At 63.2% G+C, this 18631-nt stretch overlaps 2 protein-coding genes across 8 annotated transcripts; one reads left to right on the top strand and one right to left on the bottom strand.

Annotated features, from left to right (window-relative positions):
• Nucleotides 1-5704: 5704 nt before the first annotated feature.
• Nucleotides 5705-11382, bottom strand: NOC4L (nucleolar complex associated 4 homolog). 2 transcript variants are annotated; one of them, XR_014251798.1, is made up of 16 exons: nt 11180-11382; nt 10730-10850; nt 10142-10248; nt 9738-9845; nt 9424-9573; nt 9244-9343; nt 9137-9171; nt 8755-8805; nt 8561-8672; nt 8340-8400; nt 8096-8206; nt 7777-7937; nt 7605-7687; nt 7204-7317; nt 6423-7115; nt 5705-6380 (listed from the first exon to the last, which is right to left on the bottom strand). XR_014251798.1 is itself a non-coding variant. In XM_082417190.1 (15 exons), exons 1-15 carry the CDS (start codon nt 11294-11296, stop codon nt 6996-6998), a joined length of 1551 nt encoding a protein of 516 aa, XP_082273316.1. In that variant the 5' UTR covers nt 11297-11382; the 3' UTR covers nt 5705-6995. The 2 variants fall into 2 exon arrangements, 1 of the variants encoding a protein (XP_082273316.1); XM_082417190.1 differs by having other exon boundaries at nt 5705-7115.
• Nucleotides 11345-17612, top strand: DDX51 (DEAD-box helicase 51). 6 transcript variants are annotated; one of them, XR_014251796.1, is made up of 15 exons: nt 11350-11767; nt 11855-12006; nt 13015-13165; nt 13476-13621; nt 13708-13779; nt 13876-13982; nt 14145-14253; nt 14330-14475; nt 14622-14820; nt 14899-15014; nt 15095-15211; nt 15400-15678; nt 15778-15912; nt 16128-17383; nt 17507-17612. XR_014251796.1 is itself a non-coding variant. In XM_082417187.1 (15 exons), exons 1-15 carry the CDS (start codon nt 11449-11451, stop codon nt 16152-16154), a joined length of 1962 nt encoding a protein of 653 aa, XP_082273313.1. In that variant the 5' UTR covers nt 11350-11448; the 3' UTR covers nt 16155-16296. The 6 variants fall into 6 exon arrangements, 4 of the variants coding, with proteins under 4 accessions (XP_082273314.1, XP_082273312.1, XP_082273313.1 ...); XM_082417187.1 differs by lacking the exon at nt 17507-17612 and having other exon boundaries at nt 15400-15501; nt 15615-15678; nt 16128-16296; XM_082417186.1 differs by having other exon boundaries at nt 11346-11767; nt 14150-14253; nt 14330-14408; nt 16128-17612.
• The last annotated feature ends 1019 nt before the right edge of the window (nt 17613-18631 follow it).

Genomic DNA, 18631 nt, shown 5'->3' with positions numbered 1-18631 from the left:
TGTATCTTCCCTTCAGCGAGAATCTGCACGTGAGTAGGCGATCCTGTACCCTGATGACACCAACCACAGGCCAGGAGGACAATTTGGAAGATAGACGGTAGCGGCATTTTGGTGCCCACCAAGGCACACCTGCGGGGATGCTTGGCATTGCCGCCCCCCCCGCCCATGCTGACCGTGACCCTGGTGGCTACTGCCCCCGGCAATCCTAAATCGTGGCCGACTTCACTTCCAGCCTGAAATTAAAGCTCTGCCTTGTTCTTCTATCGACCAACGAGCCCAGAGCAGAACAGCTGCAGGCCCAGCAGCCCGTCACGCCCTCCTGGTGGTCAGGGCACCTTCCAGGCAGGCTGCCCAGCTCCCGCCGCCAGAGCTGCTGTCCCCTGGGGAAATCAAACCCCAGCCCCACGCCTCCCTCACCCACGGGGCCCCGAGCTCACTCGTCACCTCTGCAGAGGTGCCCAAGAGCCAGATGGAATTCTAATCAAGCCACAGCCTGAGGACACTTTTTTGATGTCCAAAGCCTGGGAAGTCAGTGGAACTGGCCTTCAACCAGATTTCTTAAGGGGCTAAAGCTGACCAGTCCAGGCGAGGAGAGGCTGCCCCAGCCAGGAAGCAGGATGGAGAGAGGCCAGGCCCGGCCTCTGCTCACCCAGCGTAACCATCTCTGGGTCACCTCCCCACAGCACTGATCCCTTGAGCTGGACGCTGGTTACCATCTAGTAAATGCCAGCTGGGTCAGGGTTTGCACTGCAGTGGGTTAAACAGAGTCTCCCTAAAATTCACATCCACTTGGACATCAGAAGGTGACTTTATTTGGAAATAAGGCCTTTGAAGGTGTAAGTAGTTAAGATGAGGTTACATTGGAGTAGGGTGGGCCCTGAATCCCATATAAGGTGCCCTTATAAGGAGAGACAGAGACACACAGGGAGAAGCCATATGAAGATGGACCCTCCTCTCCAAGAGACTGGGGGGATGTGGCCACAGCCAAGGACCATCGGCCATCACCAGAGCTGGAAGAGGCAGGAAGGGCCCTCCCCTAGAACCTGGGGGTGGGGTGGGCGTGGTCCCGTGACACCTTGATCTTGGACATTTGGCCCCTAGAACCGTGAAAGAATAAATTCCTGTTGTTTTATTTTGTTTAATATTTATTTATTTATTAATTTGGCTGTGTCGGGTCTTAGTTGCGGCACGCAGGATCTCTGCTGAGGCACGCAGGATCTCTTGTTGTGGCGTGCGGGATCTCTTGTTGCGGCGTGCGGGATCTCTTGTTGCGGCACACAGGATCTCTGCTGCGGCATGCGGGATCTCTTGTTGCGGCGTGCGGGATCTCTTGTTGCGGCGTGCGGGATCTCTTGTTGCGGCGTGCGGGATCTCTTGTTGCGGCACGCGGGATCTCTGCTGCGGCACGCGGGATCTCTGCTGCGGCACGCGGGATCTCTTGTTGCGGCGTGCGGGATCTCTTGTTGCGGCGTGCGGGATCTCTTGTTGCGGCGTGCGGGATCTCTTGTTGTGGCGTGCAGGCTTCTCTCTCTAGTTGTTGTGCTCTAGAGTGCATGGGCTCAATAGCTGCGGCGTGCGGGCTTCGTTGTCCTGTGGCAACTTAGTTCCCTCACCAGGGATTGAACCCACGTCCCCTGCCTTGGAAGGTGGATTCTTAACCACTGGACCACCAGGGAAGTCCCAATTCCTGTTGTTTTAAGCCTTGAAGTTTGTGGTGGTTGTTACGCGCCCCCAGGACACTAATTCCCCCAGTTCTTCATGTACCCCTCGTCATCCCCCATGGGACGTGTGCTGTTCTTGTTCCCACTTTACAGGTGGGGACCCTGAGGCCCAGCCAGGCCAGGCCACTTGCCCACAGTGGCAGAGGCGGGTCAGCGTTTCCCTCCATGCACAGCCCTCCTCCCCATGCCTGTAAGAGGAAGGACCTTCCCTCCCCCCAGCCCGGGGCCAGCGGAGGCTCTGCGGTTTGACAGCCTTGCAGTTCAGAGCTGAGGTCCATGTCCCCTCCCTCGAGTCTGGGAGCACAGCCGGTGGCCCTGGGTGACTTCTGAAGCAGGTTCATTAAAGGCCACGCAGCGTCCACCTGCCCTCAGAGCCCTGGCCGCTCCGTGGAATCCACAGGCCCGAGGCCCCCAGAGCCACAGAACCAGCCCTGGGAGTCCAGCTGCCTTGAAAAGACCCGGCCCTGCCATCGAATCACCGCCAGGCTCCCATCGTCCCGCTGGGGCCCAGACACTGTGGAGCGAAGTGAGCCATCCCAGAGGGCCCTGTCTCTGAATTCCTGACCCAGAGGACTTGGGAACATAGTAAAATGCTGTTTCTTGCCACCGAGTTTGGGGGCGGTTTGTTTCACAGGAACAGCAAGGGGAGGCATAGGAGGCCTGCGGGGAAATGCGCACATCGTCCCAGAGACTGTCAGGGCCGCACCCTGCTTGGGGAGGCTCGCCTGGAGGCCCCAATCACACAGCTTGCGATGGGCTTTCAGATCCCAGCCGGCATTATGCGGGGAGGGGAGCAGCGCTGAAGTGCTTCGCCCAAGAGGGAGGCCAGGCAGGGAGCGGTCCACAGGGTGGGGAGCGGGGGCAGGGGCCCCTTCTTCTGGTAAGAGATTCAGATTTCCGGGCAAACGCTCACCTGTCTGCCTCCACCACATGGGGGTGGGCACCAAGGAGAGGCCCTGCCACTCGGGACCATCCCTCCCCTCTGCCCCCCAACTGAGATTGGTTCAGCGGCAGCCTCTGCAGCTTCTGGGGTGGCGAGGATGCAGAGGGAGGGATACAGAAGGTGTCACAGCACAGACACTGTCATGTTCTCCCGGGAGAACACCTGGTCACACGTTTAATATTTAATCCACTTCCCAGGAATCTGTTGTGCCCAGTAATACTAGAAATTAGTAACGGCCTCTCGGAAATTCAAAGAAATTCAAACAAATTCCTCACAGGTCAAGAAAGAAAGGGGGAATCAATACTTCAATGACAGACATTCGATGACAATTCAATACATCACAACTCAGGGGACACGCGGGGCGGCCAGTCGAGAATGCCACGTGCACACACTGTGTCGTCATGTTTCCAAGGCAGAGGGGTGGCCGGGGCACACGAGACCTGTGATGTGATGCTGGGATTTTTCATTAAAGGGGTGCTGGGGAGAGGGCAGATATGCACCAAGCTGGCAACCATGGTCGTGTCTGGGACTGGGGTCCCGGGGACTATTTTTTTAATATATATAAATTTATTTATTTATTTATTTTTGGCTGCGTCAGGTCTTCGTTGCTGCGCACATGGTTTCTCTAGTTGCGGCGAGCGGGGGCTACTCTTCGTTGCGGTGCACGGACTTCTCATTGCGGTGGCTTCTCTTGTTGTGGAGCACGGGCTCTAGGCGCGCGGGCTCAGTAGTTGTGGCACGTGGGCTCAGTAGTTGCGGCTCGCAGGCTCTAGAGCACAGGCTCAGTAGTTGTGGCACACGGGCTTAGTTGCTCTGCGGCATGTGGGATCTTCCCAGACCAGGGCTCGAACCTGTGTCCCCTGCACTGGCAGACCTCAGGGGAGCTCAGCCCCGACGTTCCAGCCGCCCCAGCTCCTGCCGAGGAGAGGAGAGACCAGCTGTTCCCCGCAAGCCCTGCGCAGGCTGCAGACTCATGAGCGAAATCGATGTTGTAGTAGCTTCATGCCTCTAAGTTTTGGCTCCTACGCAGCCACGGCCCCTGGAACTGCCCACTTTGTGGGTGAGAGGACTGGGGCCTGGAGGGGCCGGGCAACTTTCCCGAGCGCAGAGCGGAGCACCAGCCGGTGGGCACCAAGGCCGTGACCTCACCGGGCCATGATCAGCTGGGAGCAGGGGTGGGGCCCCGGGCGGCTTCCATTAACCGCCGATGCCCCACGGAGGAGGGCGGATCGGTGCCATGGGGCCAGCAGCTGCCCCCCACCCCGTGCCCCCAGCCCAGCGGGAAAGCCCTGAGGGGGGGTGCACATTCCCCAAGGTCTACGCCCTGACTGAGGTTTCAGGAGATACCCCTCTGACATCCAGTTCTCTGCAGCTTGTTTGCTAAATGCCAATTAAATGCTTGAGCATTCCTATCGCTGGAGAGGGTTCTCCGCGTCTCGTGACACATTCCTCATTACGCGTATGACTATGACTTAATCATCCAACAGCCCCATTCATCTCCTGGAGGGAGACAGAGAGACAGACAGGGAGAGGGAGAGACAGACAGGGAGACGGGACAGAGGGACAGAGGAACAGACAGTGAGAGTTTTGCTCCAGAGACAGGGCTGGCCTGTTTGTGCAGCAGGAACAGGGGACGGTGCCCCGGGCACACAGCAGGCAACCACCCCAATGGGCCACCCCCAACCTCCCTCCAGGCTTTTCTGAAACTCTGGACCCGACAGCCCTGGAGCCCTGGCATCGTGCAGCGGGGCAGCCAGCGGGGGCCCGCCGCAGATGCAGGAAGGGCTCTAGAGCACAGGCTCAGTAGTTGTGGCGCACAGGCTTAGTTGCTCCGTGGCATGTGGGATCTTCCCGGACCAGGGCTCGAACCCGTGTCCCCTGCGTTGGCAGGCGGATTCTTAACCACTGAGCCACCAGGGAAGTCCCTGAATCATGCATTTTACAGTGGTTAGCTTTATGTTTTGTGGATTTCACTTCAACTTTTAAAATTTAGTGCATCTCAAATATCAAATGGGGCATACTCACGCTAAAAAGGTATTCATTCTGTGTCTGAAATTTTTTTTTAAGCAGTCTGTAAAAGCTGGACCTAGGAAACGACAGCGTCTCCAGTGCCACAAACAAAACATCTACGTGGGCAGGTGGAGGGAGGCGTTGGGCAGGTGTACCTGGCCTCTCCCCCGGCGCGGGCAGCATGAGGGTCTGTGTGGGCGACCAAGTGGCGGCAGAGGGGAGGGTGGGTTACGGAACTGGGGACCGAGCGGGCTTCCACGTCTCCCCACACGCCCACCCTTTCACTTGAGTTCCTAGTTCGGCTCATGCTGCTTTTGTAATTTACAAACGACAAAGAAACTGGGGCAGAGCTTTAGTTAAGCAAAAGGCAGCTGGCTTCCCCTTCCTCCTCCGAGGGAGCCATCGGAGGCGTGAAGCTGCCAGCAGCGGGTTCACTGGTGCCTTTTTTTCTTTTTAAACATATAAACGTTTACTCTTTCTAAGTGCCTGCATTCTCGTCTCTGGGCTCAGAGGTGGGTCGCTCACAAGCGGCTCAGGACGGTCTCCTGGTACAGACCAGGGAGCCGCTATTTCCTCCACCCCCCCTGTACACTTGCCCAAGGCCCTTCCCTCCGCCTGCCCACGTAGACATCTTATTTGATCCCAGGTGGTTCCAAAGCTCTTGAAAGTCTGAGCTCGTACCTCCTCCGGAGCCAGGAGCCCTGCAGTCAGACCCATGTGCCCCGGAGGCTGTCCCGGCCACCCCTCGGGCTCCTGAAGGACAGGCAGAGCCCCAGCGGTGCCCCAGACCCCCTTCGGTTTTCACCTCCAACCCACCATGCAGCCTCTCAGCCAACCTCACAGCCGCTGGGAAGGGCACGCTCACCGCTCTTCCCCCACGGCCAACCAGGGCCAGAGGACAGGAAATGGGGACCTGCCGGAGGTCAAACACGGCAGAGTGCAGCTGCCCAGGGACCAGGGTGGCTACGGGCCACAGCAAGGACCTACGGGAGCACAGGACGCCGAGTCCAGATAAGACCAAGAGAACCTGTTCAAGTGTTTTGTAGTCTGTAATTTTTTTCACATAATGGTATTTTTCAAGAAAAGCGGGAGGCCTCAGGCCGTCCAGCACTGCCCCCTGGCATCCCCACACAAGGCCACGGTGGCCTCTGGCCCACTGGACACTCCTGGTGCCAGACGGCCCGGCTCTCTCAAAACTGCCCACCCCCGCCCCCCGCTCCGGGCAAGCCCTGCGCCCCAGGGACCAGGCGGTTTCCAGGTCAGTAACGAGCATCCCCTGCTGCTCGTGGGAAGACGGCTGAAGGGCAGCGGGGCCACGTGGTGCGCTGCTGCCAGCAGGGCGTGCTGGGAAACCGGGCCGGCGGGGGTACCTGGACACCAGATTGGCGGAACCCTTCCCTGCTGGGACTCCCAGGGTGCCCGCCACGAGCTCCCACCCCGCTCCCCGGGGGGACGGGCAGGGTGTGGCCAGGAACGGGGCACAGACAGGAGGCGGCGGAGGGCAGCAAGGTATCTCCCTGTGGGCTGCCCCACCCCCGTGCCCCCGTCAGCCCCTGCCAAGTGTGGGCCGGCGCCAGGCATGTGCCAGAGCGAGTGGGTTTTTTAAAGGAAACGGGATCACCGCCAGAGACAGAAAACCCGGCACCTTTGGTAGAAAAGAAACCTCGAAAAGATAACCCTGCAAACACAACGGGGCTGCTGGCCCACTCCGCGCAGAGGGTGGAGGGACAGGCCGGCCCGCCTGTAACCCCCGCGCTGGGGCAGGCGCTCACCCCTGGACTCACTGCACTTCTGGGGACAAAGGTGACCTCAGTAGGGCCTGGCCGGGCACAGCGAGCTTGTACCCCTCCCTGTGCTCCCCACTGAGACTGACCGGGGCACAGAGCCCCCCCGACACCCCCATGTCACAGTCTAACTGCAGCAGAGAGGCTCTTGCGGCTGCCCTGGCGGAAGCGAGGCCCGTCTCGTGTCAGGAAGCACAGCGATGCAGAGGGCCTGGCGCGTCTCGGGGGAATCGCGGGGGCCGACAGAAGCCACGACCCGGCGCGCTTGTAACTGAGGCCCCGGAAGCAGGCGCTGCCCTGCAGCGCCCCCCATACCCCACCTCGCCCCTCCCCACCAGGCTGCAGGGAAGGGAGGGCCCCGGGCAGCACCCTCCGGCGAGGCCAGCAGCAGGGGGGCAGGTGGAGGGGCGGCGGGTGGACGGGAGGGCACCCCAGGGGCACAGGTGAAGGACCTGCGCCTCCCGAGACCCCCGCCCACCAGCGCCCCCAGCGGCTTTCCCACGAGACCACCCGTCGGGGGCAGCAGGGCGTGCAGGGTCAGCTCAGCGTGAAATGCTGGGCACAGAGGTCGGCCCGCTGGCCCAGCAGGCCGCGGGCCGGGATGAACTCCAGCGGCACCGGCTCGGGCCCCTTCTTCTCCAGCTCCCGCTCGAAGATCTGCGGGGCGGGGACAGGCGGCCGGTCAGGCGCCCCGTGCTGCACGGCCCTCACCGCCCCAGCCCCCCGGCCCGCCTCACAGCCTCACCTGGAAGGCGGTGAGCTCCAGAAGCGGTGCAATGCTGACCTCGGCCTCGGACAGCGCCTGGTTAACGGCGCTGGCGGCCTTGGACACCTCGGGGTGGTAATGCCGCTGGAGGGCCTGGAGGGGCACGTGGGATGTCACCGCCCCTCGTGGGCAAAGCGAGGGGCACAGGAAGCACTGAGCAGGGGAACATCCCACCGCCTCTGCAGGCCAGGGACGGGACAGACGGACGCAAAGCCTCCCCTGGGTGACCGAAGTGACAGGGCAAGGTGGGATCCTTGGGGACCTGGCAGAGATGCTGGCAGGGGCGTGCAGGTGGGGCTGGGTGGGTGGCCGAGGGGGAGCGCCCAGGTGGGGCGGCTCCAGGAAGCCCAGGGAGTGACCAGGAGGCAGGGCGCCCTCACCTGCAGCTCCCACAGGGAGCTCTCCAGGGCTCGGCTCTGGGCGGGGTCCTCCTCTCGGGGGTCATAGGGGTCGGCGTCCAGCTCTAGGAACGAGACCCAGGCTCCAGTCTGCCACCTGCGCCCACGTGCTGGGCTCTTGGCCAGGCCTCCCAGGGGCTCCGGCCACACTCACCAGGGCCCCTGGGGCGGTGCACGAGGACGCAGCAGGCTGGGTGTCTGCGCAGCAGGTTGCAGATGAAGGGCAGGACCGTGAGCAGGGCCTCGGGGGGCGCCGTCAGGGCCAGGCGGGCCAGGCGCTTGGTGAAGGCGGCCACCAGGTAGGCCGGCAGATGCCTGGGGAGGTGGGGGGCCGGGCGTAAGACTCTACCCCTCCGTGCCAGCCCCCAGGTCCCCGTCCTGGCCTGCGGCCGCAGCCCCACAGGGATGGGTGGGGCCCAGGCGGCCCGCGGCTCTGAGCCAGGCCAGGTGTCCCCAGCCCCGCCCCCACTCACGAGGACGACAGGAAGAGGTCGGCCAGGTGGAAGAAGCGGGCCCGGTACTTGACGTGGAAGACAGACGGGTCGAGCAAGCCATACAGCTTCCGGTAGAAGTCAGGGTACTCCCTGGGGGGGTGAGGGGAGTGACGGAGCACGTGTTGGGGTAGAGCCACAAACAGAACAGATCAGGAACCCCGGCCCAGGTCACGGCTGAACGGGCAGAGCTGAAAAGCCCTCAGACCCCGAGGTGGACACTCACAGGTTGTGCTTATGAATCAGGATGAAAAGTCCGTTCAAAGCCAGGAGGCTGACGGCTCCACCTGCAGACAGATGCGCAGCCGTGGAGCCCAAACCAACGGCACAGCCCGGCCCCGGGACGCTGGTCACAGCCCCGCCGGCTGCCTGGCCCGGGGCTGCAGAGCGCCCCTCCGCACCCCAGTCCCGCTCTGGCTCCGGGCCTGCCAGGCGGCTCCTGCTCACCGAGGTCACAGGCGCGGGCGAGGAAGTCGATCATGAGGCTAGGCTGTGCCAGGTGAGGCAGGATGGAGTCGTGCGTGATCACCAGCACCTTCTTGCAGATGCGGAGAGGCAGCTGCCGGAAGCAGCAGGTCAGGTCGGGTGCGGCCTGCCCCACTCGCTGGAGCCCAGCCCCGGGGTCCCTCCCCCACCCCTACCTGGTGCTTGAGGAAGCCGAGCCACATCTGCTGGAAGGCCTTCCTGTGCTCCTGCGGGGAAGCGGCAGGGGTGGACGTCCCCCGCGCTCCCGATCCGCCCACCCTCCTCCTGCCTCCGGTAGGGAGCCAGGGCCTAGGAAACCCCAGCGAGAGAACGCCTCCCTCTCGGCCACAGGCCCTGTGTTCACAGCCACCCCGGCAACGACACTCAGCCCCAGGGAGGTCTGGGCAGGCCGCCTCTGACTTCCGGGAACCGTGCCTGGGCCCTCGGGGCCTCCTGTGACCCCGGTGGCTGACAAGGCCAGGAAGGGGGCGCTGGCCCAGGATTCCCAGGGAAACCAGGGATTCCCGGGGAAACCACCACCCACCCAGGGCGCCTCACCCTCAGATGCACGACCTTCCACTTGTCCGAGAGCTCTGCAAATAAAGCGAGGGGTCACCCGACACGGGAGCAGGCCAGGCCCCTGCCCTCCCAGCCCCGGCGCTTACCCGCGTGCTTCACGTAGAAGCTGGAGGGGGCGCGCTCCTGGCGGGGCAGGCTCACGGAGGACAGCAGCGTGAAGGCGTTGTTCCAAAAAGTGAGGGGCACCTGCCGCAGACCTGGCCTGAGCGCCCGGACGCCGCGTGCCCGTCACCCCCCTCCATCCTCCCCGGACCCAGGCGGCTCACCTCAGGGCGCCCATCAGTGGCCCGGGCCACGGCGTCCGCGGCGGCCTGCATCGTGTGGTAGCGGATGTCGTCGTGTTCCAGGTACTCCCGGAACTGACAGAGCAGCAGGGAGTGGTCCTCGTCTGCAGAGAGCAGGCCTCCTACCACCGACTGCGGGGACGGGGAACAAGGCGGTGAGCGCCTCTGACCCCCAGGACAGGCGGCCCAGGCGTGCAGCTCACACAGCAGAGTCTAGGGGGGCCGCCAGAGTCCCCCCAAGCCCCACAACCCACAGGCAGCCGGGGCGACCCCCAAGCGGGCAGCCGGGGCCTCACCTTGAAGAGCTGGTGGGGGAACAGGTAGTTGCCTTCCCACTTGGGCTTCTCCAGGGGGTGCTGGCCCTCCAGCTGCACGAACTTCATGAGCGTGCTGAGGGCCAGCTCCTAGAAGGAGGGGTGGCAAAGGGACCGCAAGGCTCCCGCCACACGTCACCCCTGCAGACAGGCCCACAGAGCTCCCCCCGCCCTCAGGCCTGAATACCCGCAAAATAAAGCTCCTGTGAGAATCAGGAGGCAGGACGGACGCAGCCACACCCAGAGGAACCAGCCACAGAAAGAGACAGCACCCTCACCTGGACCGGCACCTGCAGCCACGGCCCCAGACCCCTCGCAGACCCCTGCTGTGCGGAGAGCCTGGGGTCGGGCTGCGCGGGCAAGCAAGGCCAGCCGCCCAGACTCACCTTGACCTGAAAGGAGGAGCGAGCCAAGAGCTCCCCCAGGCGGTTGCAGCAGCTGTGGTACCGGTGCCGCATCCACACCCTGTACTTGCGAGTGGCCCCCCGGGACCCTGCAGGTGGGGCAGGGCGGTCAGCCCACACCGATGCCCGCACACGCCAGACGGGACCCAGCCCCACCCTCCCCCTGCCCTCTACTCAGCCCCGCCGAGGAATGAGTGAAAACGAGTCACTGCGGCTCCAGACCTGGGGCAGGACCAGCACGTTCCCCCAGGCAGGATCCTTTCTCCTTTCACCCCAAGACCCAAAAGCGCCAAGGACTGAGACACATAACTCTAAACTTCCGTGGAATTAACAGTCAACGATACGCAACATCAAATCCCACAAGAAGCACAAAACAAACAGTTACACCCCACCCAACCTTTCCTTACACCTGGCTTCAACGTCCCTATTACCCACCCCTTCCCCCAAACACAATCTCCCGATCCCACCGACCCGCATGGCCTATGATGGAGTTTTTGGGGGGGGGCTCATCCCATGTTAGCAAGATCCCCCTCTAACCTTGTCAGAGACCTGGCCCTCCTGGACACTGACCTGCCATGACCATCTCCTCAGAGGGCAGCTGGCCCACAAACAGCTCTCCGCGGGCCAGCAGGGCCCCGAAAAGTCGGCTGCATGCGCGCACCGCTTCCTGGATCTCCTCCCGATCCTCAGACTGCGGGGAGATGCCGGTCGCGGGGTGCCCCGCCTGGAGCTGTGGCCCCTGCCCCCTTTCCCGACCAGGACCCCAGCCCCATCCCACCCCACCCCTGAGCCCGCGTGACCCTCCCATCCCACCTCTGCCAAACCCCGCACCAGATCCTCCCACCTGGGAGCCCTGCGAGATTGGAGAAGACCCCCAGTATAGTCCTGAACTCCGCTTTGCAATTATCTGCCCGCATCCGAACCCAAGCCCCCACCTCGTCCGCGCCCGAGAAGGCCCCCATTCTGGTCTCCAACCCCGGGACCCGGCCGCGACCCCCGCCGCTCCCCACGGGCCCCCACCTGCAGCACGGCCAGGATGTCGAACACGGCGTTGGCCTTGCCTCGGTTTGCCAGCACCGCCTCCACCAGGCGGCCCAGCGCCCGGCGCGCGCCCCCAGGGCCGCCTTCCAGTTCCATGCCGCCGCCCCACGCGACAGAGACCAAACCAGCCACCCCCCGGCTCCGCCGCCCGGCGCGCCACTGACGTCACCGCCGTCGCCTGATGACGTCAGCGCCCCGCCCGGCCGTCATCGCGGCGCGCCGGGCCGGAGTGGCGCGCGGCGGCCGGCATGGCGCTCTTCCACGTCGCGCGGTACTCAGGCCCCGAGGCGGCCGGGGCGGAGGCCGAGGCCGAGGCGGACGGCCGGGCTCGCGCGCTGCTGGAGCGGCTGCGGTGCCGGGCCCGAGAGCGGCAGCTGCAGAAGCAGCCGCCGCAGCAAGAGCCCTCGGAGCCTGCGGAGGCCGCGCAGACAGCGCAGGCGGCGGGGAAGCGGCGACGGCGGCCGCGCAGAACGCGGAGGCGCAAGAGCGGCGGGGCGCCGGGGAGCCCGCACGCACCTCCTTGCAAGCGGCGGAAGGCGGACGACGAGGATGAGGACGCGGGCGCAGGTGGGGCCTCGCGGGGTGGGGCGGGGCCCTGGGACTCGGGACCGCGTGGGGCTGACGCGCCGCCCCGCCCCCGCTTCTGCCGCGCAGAGAGCAGCGAGGAGGTGCCGGCGGGGAACAGCGTGGGAGCCGAAGCCGCGCGGTCGCCGGAGGGCCAGGGCGCACCGCCCTCCGAAGAGGCCTCTGGTCCCCCAGCCCACGCCCTGGTGCTCGGGGGCTTCGGGAGGAGCAAGGCGCCGAAGGTGAGCGGCCCGGGCGGAGGCTGCAGCGCTGGGGTGGCTGTCGTTACCGCGGCTTGTGTTCGTGGGACGGCTTGGAGGACGGTGCTTGCGCCTGGTGGGTGTATGGTTTGTGCTCGGTGAGTGAACACCTGAGCCGGCCAACTGTTGATGTCTTAGCAGCCTGGTTTACGGTTTGAATCTTGTGCGAAGTCGGCACTTCTATTTCAATTTTAAGAGTCTTCTTTTTTTTCCGAAATTAGCGGGTTGATTTGGTTTCCGTGCTGCTGTCACAGAGATCTCTCTAAACAGCTTCGCTTCCTTGGTGCACATTTAAGGAGCTTCTAATCTAGCGTGCTCACCAATCTAGCAAACAAAATGGGAGATCCAACCAGGTCTACCAGGTTCCTGGGCGAGTTGCAGATTCACGTTAGCATAAGAGATTTCAGTAGTCGAATACGTGAGCTAAAGGATGTGCGGAGAGTGAGCCTCATCACGAAGAATAAGAGAGGCTGGGCACAGTGCCCTTGGGGAGATCCACTCTGAGTTGGAATCAGAAGACAGGGATCAGCCTGGTTAAGGTGGGGTGGGGGCAGGGAAGTGTGTGCCAGGGAGAGGGCCGAGTTGGGGCAAAGGCCCCGAGGTAGCCATGAGCTTGGTGTGTAAAACGACAGAGGGTTTGTATGGTTGGTGCAGAGCCAGTGATAGCAAACAAAAGCGCGGGCAGGCGAGTGCCAGGTCATGGGCACCGTGCGGGTGTAGCCTGGAGCGCGGGTGTTATTAGGTGCGAGGGTGAGCCCCTGGGTGGTTTGGCTCAGGGAGTGGCGCTTTTCGGTAGGTATTTTTCACGCCCTCTAAAGGCTTCACGGAGAGTGAGACGTGGGCGGTCCAGGAGAAGCTAGAAAGCTTGCCTCTTTCTAGCAGCCTTTTCAGCTTGAGTGTTTTGAGTGCTTGGCTTCTGGGGCCTTGCTCTGCTGGCCTGGCGGGTTTTGGAGTATTCACCTCGTCTCTTTCTCTTTCCCTTTGTGGTAGGTCCAGCCTTTCCTGCCAGCGTGGCTGGCTGAGCCAAGCTGCGTTGGAAAGAATGTCACCGAAGGCCTGGTGTCTATCGAGGATATCCCGGAAGTCCACCCGGACCTGCAGAAGAGGCTGCGGGCTCAGGGCATCTCGTCCTACTTTCCAGGTGCCCCTGCCCTGCGCAGGTGGGGTGGGGGTGGGAGCAGGGTTTCCTTCCAGAGCATCTTCTCTCAGAGCCGTGCAAGGCCATCGCTCAGCAGCTGCCCACACAGGCAGCCTGTGCACACGTCCAGTGGCAGGTGTGGTCTTGGCCTCAGCACCTTCAGACTCTCAGCGCTCCGGGAGGCTCCGGTGCTGACCTTGAGCGAGAGCCCAGCCCAGAGGTCACAGACAGGGAGGCGGCCGTCTCCGGTGCCTGTGCTAGCACTGGGTGTCCCTGCACCGACGTGACGTGTGTCTCGCCGTTCCTTGTCCAGTGCAGGCAGCAGTGATTCCCGCTCTCCTGGAGAGCACAGCCAACGGGTTTCTGGTAAGCAGAGGCGGCTACCGGCCTAGCGACCTCTGTGTTTCTGCCCCAACGGGCAGTGGGAAGACCCTGGCCTTCGTCATCCCCGTGGTGCAGGTGAGCGTAGGGAGCCCTCGCCCTCCAGGCGGGTCTGCAGGCAGGGAGCGGCCCTGCTGACGCAGGTGGCGGTCCTCCCCCCGCAGGCCCTGCTGCGGCGAGCCGTGTGCCAGGTTCGTGCCCTGGTTGTGCTGCCGACCAAGGAGCTGGCCCAGCAGGTACGTGGCCCCCACGCCTGGAGGTCAGACCCAGGGTCTTCGTCACTGCGGCGTGGGGGCCTCAGGTCACACTGGTGATGGCTGCTCCTCCTCCAGGTGAGCAGCGTGTTCAGCGTCTACGCGGATGCCACTCCTCTTCGGGTCGCCCTGCTCACCGGGCAGAAGTCGCTGGCCAAGGAGCAGGAGAGCCTCGTGCAGGACACGTAGGTCCCTCCGGTCTGTGGGCGCCTCCGAGAGGCGGGCCCGCTCTGTGCAGCCGCATCGTAGCCATCTGGCCCCGGGGAGCGGAGCGCTGCCGTCCACAGGGTGCCCACGTCGGGGGCGTCAGGGCGGGCGGCCCTCCTGAGCCACTCTCCGCTCCGCAGAGCAGACGGCTTCCGCTGCCTGGCAGACATCGTGGTGGCCACCCCTGGCCGCCTGGTGGACCACGTCGAGCAGACCCCAGGATTCAGCCTCCAGCACCTCCGCTTCCTGGTAGGTCGCCCCCACGGAGGGAGGCCCGGGCCCAGACCCGAGGCTGACCTGCCCCCCCCAACCCCCTGCCCCGCAGGTCATCGACGAGGCCGACCGCGTGATAGACAGCATGCACCAGTCCTGGCTGCCGCGGGTGCTGGCCGCGGCCTTTCCCAGTGAGGGCACTAGGGACCCCTTTGCTCTGCTCCAGAGAACGCAGCCCCGGGCTGTGACTGCAGCCAGGTACCGGGCCCTGCACTCTGCTCTGCGCCCAGTGGGGCCGCCCTGAGCTGGTCCCCTCCGCTGTCCCCCGTCTGAGACGCTCTCCTGCCAGGCTGGGGTGGGCTGGTTGGGCTGTGCTGCTTTCCCAGCGTTCCCTCCCCTTTCAGCATCTGCTGCCCCCAGATGCCACTGCAGAAACTACTCTTCTCGGCCACGCTGACCCAGAACCCCGAAAAGCTGCAGCAGCTCGGCCTCTACCGGCCCCGGCTCTTTTCCACGGGGTCGGTGCACGGGGGCCCCAGAGACACTGACGTGGACGTGGACGGGGACTCGGGTGGGAAGTACACCTTCCCTGCGGGGCTCACGGTGAGCAGGGCGCTTGGAGGGGGGGGTGGGGCGCGTCTAGGCACCGGGCCGTGGCCAACCCCGCGCCGTCCCCCGCAGCATCGCTACGTGCCCTGCAGCCTCCGCCTCAAGCCCTTGGTCGTCCTGCACCTGATCCTGGAGATGAATCTCTCACGGGTTCTGTGTTTCACCAACTCCCGCGAGAACTCCCACAGGTGAGGCCGGCACGGTGCGGGGGCCGGAGGGGAGAGGAGGTGGCTCCCCCCGCCCACCGGCTCCGGCCTCTCCCGCCCAGGCTGTTCCTGCTGGTCCAGGCTTTCGGGGGCGTGCGCGTGGCCGAGTTCTCCTCCCGCTACGGGCCTGGCTCCAGGAAGCGGATCTTGAAGCGGTTTCAGCAGGGGAAGATCCAGCTGTGAGTACCTGGGGAGACGGGCCGGGGTCCTGCTCCGGGGAGGGCGCTCGCGCCGCGTCAGCCTGGGGTCCTGAAGGGCGCCTCGGGCCCTCCCCAGCTCCGTGGCGGCGTCCCCAGCAGGGCGGGAAGGGGCGTGTGTCCCCGCTCCCGGCCTCAGGCAGGGCCCGCAACCCCTCGTGTCCCGCCAGCCTCATCAGCACTGACGCCACAGCCCGCGGCATCGACGTGCAGGGCGTGCAGCTGGTGGTGAACTACGACGCCCCCCAGTACCTGCGGACCTACGTGCACCGGTGCGGGACTGGCCCTGGGTCTGGGGAGGGGGTGGCCTGGGGAGAAAGCCTGGTCCCAACAGCCCTCAGGGGCTGGGGGCCACCGCTCTGGAGGGGGCTGTGCTCCGTTTCAGGGTTGGAAGAACCGCCCGCGCCGGAAAATCCGGACAGGCCTTCACGCTGCTCCTCAAGGTGCAGGTCAGCCTGCGTGGTCTCAGCAGGAGGTGGGGCGTGGGCTCGCCCTGGGGGCCCTGGCGGGGCGGGAGCATCTTCCCCTCATGTGCTCCTTCCGTGCAGGAGAGGAGGTTTGTCCGGATGCTCAGGGAAGGTGGGGTGCCTGGGCTGGAGCGCCACGACGCCCCCAGTGAGCTCCTGCAGCCGCTGGCCCCGCGGTACCAGGAGGCCCTGTCCCAGCTGGAGAGCGCCGTCAGGGTGAGGCGCCGTGGGGGCTTGTCCCGGGACGACCGAGGTGGAGGGAGGAGACGGACAGGCGAGGCCCGCGGCCCGGAGGGGCCCGGCGCCGCACTCGCTTTCTGAGCGGGAGCGGGCGTGGGGCGTCTCTGCCCTCGGGGGTGGAGGGCAGGGCCAGCTGCAGGGAGTGAGGGGAGGGCGGCGCCTGCCAAACCCCATTCCCCCCCCCCCCGCAGGAGGAGCGGAAACAGAAGGCAGCCTAGGCCGGGGCTCGGGACAGAGCGGCGAGGGCTCCTCCCCTCCTGGCGGGGGGGCCGCCTCCTTTCCGGAAACATCCTGAGCACTGGTTGCCAGACGCACGAGGAGGAGACGGGGCTTCCTCAGCTGAGAGAGCCTCGGTCCCCAAGCGCACCGCTGCCCTGGGCCCGGCCCCCTGGACACACGGCTCTGGCCCAGGCCTGAGACCTTCCAGGGGGCACAAGGTCAGCCCCGTCGGGTGGTCTTTCTGGAAACAAGGCTCCAGTGAAACTGTTTACACTCCCCTGGAACTGACGGGGTGGCGTTTGCCATGCGTTAGGCTGTAAGTCGGGGATCAGCCTTGAGGTACCTTCAGGAATTCAGTTTTTCTAACAGCGTGAGCCACCACTCTGCGTGGCAGAGGTGGCCCTGGGTCCCTCGCTGTCGGGGTGAACTGCCGGCCGCTAAGTAGCCGTCCCCCGCGAGGCGTCGCAGAGACCGGAGGATCATCGCGGCTGTACTTCACGATTAGTCACCGCGCGTGTAAGACGAGCGTCCAGGAAACGGGCTTCAGAGCGCTGACCGCCGTCTCTGAGAAAGCCTCGTTTCCAAAATTCACGTGTTGACAGAGCCTTAATGGGAATGAACCGCGGCTCCTCGTGTCGGCAGAATAACCGCCCATGAGTCCTGGCGTCCCGTGTGCTCGCTGTCGCCCGAGTGGACGTCATGGGGTGGAGTGGGCAGCTTACAGGAGCGCACGCGGACCAGGGCTCGGGTCGCACCAGCCCGGACCTCTCAGGGCTGTAAACGCACTCTGCGTACCGAACCTACTCACATTTCAGTCCAGGCTTCGCACAGGACCCGGGGGAATGGCACAGCCATGCACGGCCTCTGAGAGGCGGCTTCCCGGTCTGTGGATTGTATCTCAATAAAGCATCTGTTTGTTTAAAAACAAATATGGACTTCTTCCCTGGTGACGCAGTGGTTAGGAATCCGCCCACCAATGCAGGGGACACGGGTTGGAGCCCTGGCCCAGGAAGATCCCACATGCCGCGGAGCAACGAAGCCCGTGCGCCACAACTACTGAGCCCACGTGCCACAACTACTGAATCCTGCATGCCTAGAGTCCGTGCTCTGCAACAAGAGAAGCCACCGCAATGACAAGCCCGCGCACTGCAATGAAGAGTAGCCCCCACTCGCCGCGACTAGAGAAAGCCCGCGTGCAGCAATGAAGACCCAATGCAGCCAAAACTAAGTAAATTATTTTTTTTAAATAAATAAAATTAAAAAAAATAGTGAACACACACGTGCCCCTGGGTGATAGGATTGCTGGAAATACCAGATTGCCTCCTCAGCCTGCCTTTTTCTTTACATTCAGTCACGCTTGTGCCAGAAGATGGGAAGAGGCCCGGGCAGGTGACTAAAGACAACAGCTGAGCCTTTTGAAGTTTTGTAATATTGATAAATGCCAACAGAACAAAGAATTCCAATGTCACCTTTACTGAGTATTGCGGAGTGGCCAGGCGCGTGGGGACAGGAGAGAACCTGCAGCGTGTGTGGTGGCCCCGAGCCTGCCCACAAGTTCTGGGAAGAGGTTCAAGTGGAGGCTGGGGGCCGGGAGCACGCAGGCACTCATGCGGGGGCCCACAGGCGCTGTCTGCTGCCGAGGGAGACCGAACCAAAGCACCTCGGCTGTGGCCTGTCCCGAGCCTTCCTGCGCCCTCACTTCTAAGGGACGGGGTGGGGGGGGGGCTCGGGAGTAGCAAAGTGACCACCAGGCGGAAACGACATTGCCTGCTTTAGCCCTTCACTTTGAACTTGGAGATACAGGGCCTACCCTCCACCTGCTGGGTCTCTGGGGCCTTGGGCATGTGGGAGACGGGCGGTAGTAGTGTCTTCAAGGCAGGCTGTGGTGTGCAGGTCACTTTGCTGTTGGGTTTCAACAGCGACTCGCTGGGCATTTATCTGGAAAAGAAGAAGACTTCAGAGGAGAGTGAAGTAGCAGGAATTAACAGCGTGTAAGCCAATCAATCAATCATACTGCAAAACAAACTCATAGAAAAAGAGATCAGGTTTGTCATTACCAGAAGCAGGGGGATTGGATGAGACGGTCAAAAGGTACAAACTTCCCTTTATTAGATAAATAAGTAAGTACTAGGAATGTAATGTACAACATGACAAATATAATTAACACTGCTGTAGGTTATACATGACGTGTATGAGAGCTGTTAAGAGTAAATCCTGAGTTCTCACCACAAGGAAAACATTTTTTTTCTATTATTTAATGTTCTATCATCTGTGTGAGATGACGGACGTTCACTAAACTTACAGTGATAATCACTCCATGATGTGCAATTCAGATCGTGACGCTGCACACCTTAAACGTATACAGTGCTGTATGTCAATTACATCTCAATAAAACTGGGAGGAAAAAGAAGGAAAGAGTGAAGGGGGTGCGAACGTGGCAGACCAGCCTCGCTGGCATTCCTGCTGCCACCGCACA

The sequence above is a fragment of the Balaenoptera physalus genome, assembly GCF_965194825.1.
Source record: "Balaenoptera physalus genome assembly, chromosome: 12".
Lineage (NCBI taxonomy): Eukaryota > Metazoa > Chordata > Mammalia > Artiodactyla > Balaenopteridae > Balaenoptera > Balaenoptera physalus.
The sequence above is the reverse complement of the archived record's forward strand: the minus strand, read 5'-3'. Positions and strand labels throughout refer to the sequence as shown.

Excerpts from the sequence above, each read along its gene's own strand:
- NOC4L (XM_082417190.1), bottom strand. The coding sequence starts at position 11,296 with ATGGAACTGGAAGGCGGCCCTGGGGGCGCGCGCCGGGCGCTGGGCCGC. Across the intron at positions 9,344-9,423 it reads CCACTGATGGGCGCCCTGAG|GTGCCCCTCACTTTTTGGAA; the intron begins GTGAGCCGCCTG and ends GGTCTGCGGCAG. Across the intron at positions 8,207-8,339 it reads CTGATTCATAAGCACAACCT|GGAGTACCCTGACTTCTACC; the intron begins GTGAGTGTCCAC and ends TCACCCCCCCAG.
- DDX51 (XM_082417185.1), top strand. The coding sequence starts at position 11,449 with ATGGCGCTCTTCCACGTCGCGCGGTACTCAGGCCCCGAGGCGGCCGGG. Across the intron at positions 14,476-14,621 it reads CGGGCTGTGACTGCAGCCAG|CATCTGCTGCCCCCAGATGC; the intron begins GTACCGGGCCCT and ends CTCCCCTTTCAG. Across the intron at positions 15,679-15,777 it reads CGCTGCTCCTCAAGGTGCAG|GAGAGGAGGTTTGTCCGGAT; the intron begins GTCAGCCTGCGT and ends CCTTCCGTGCAG.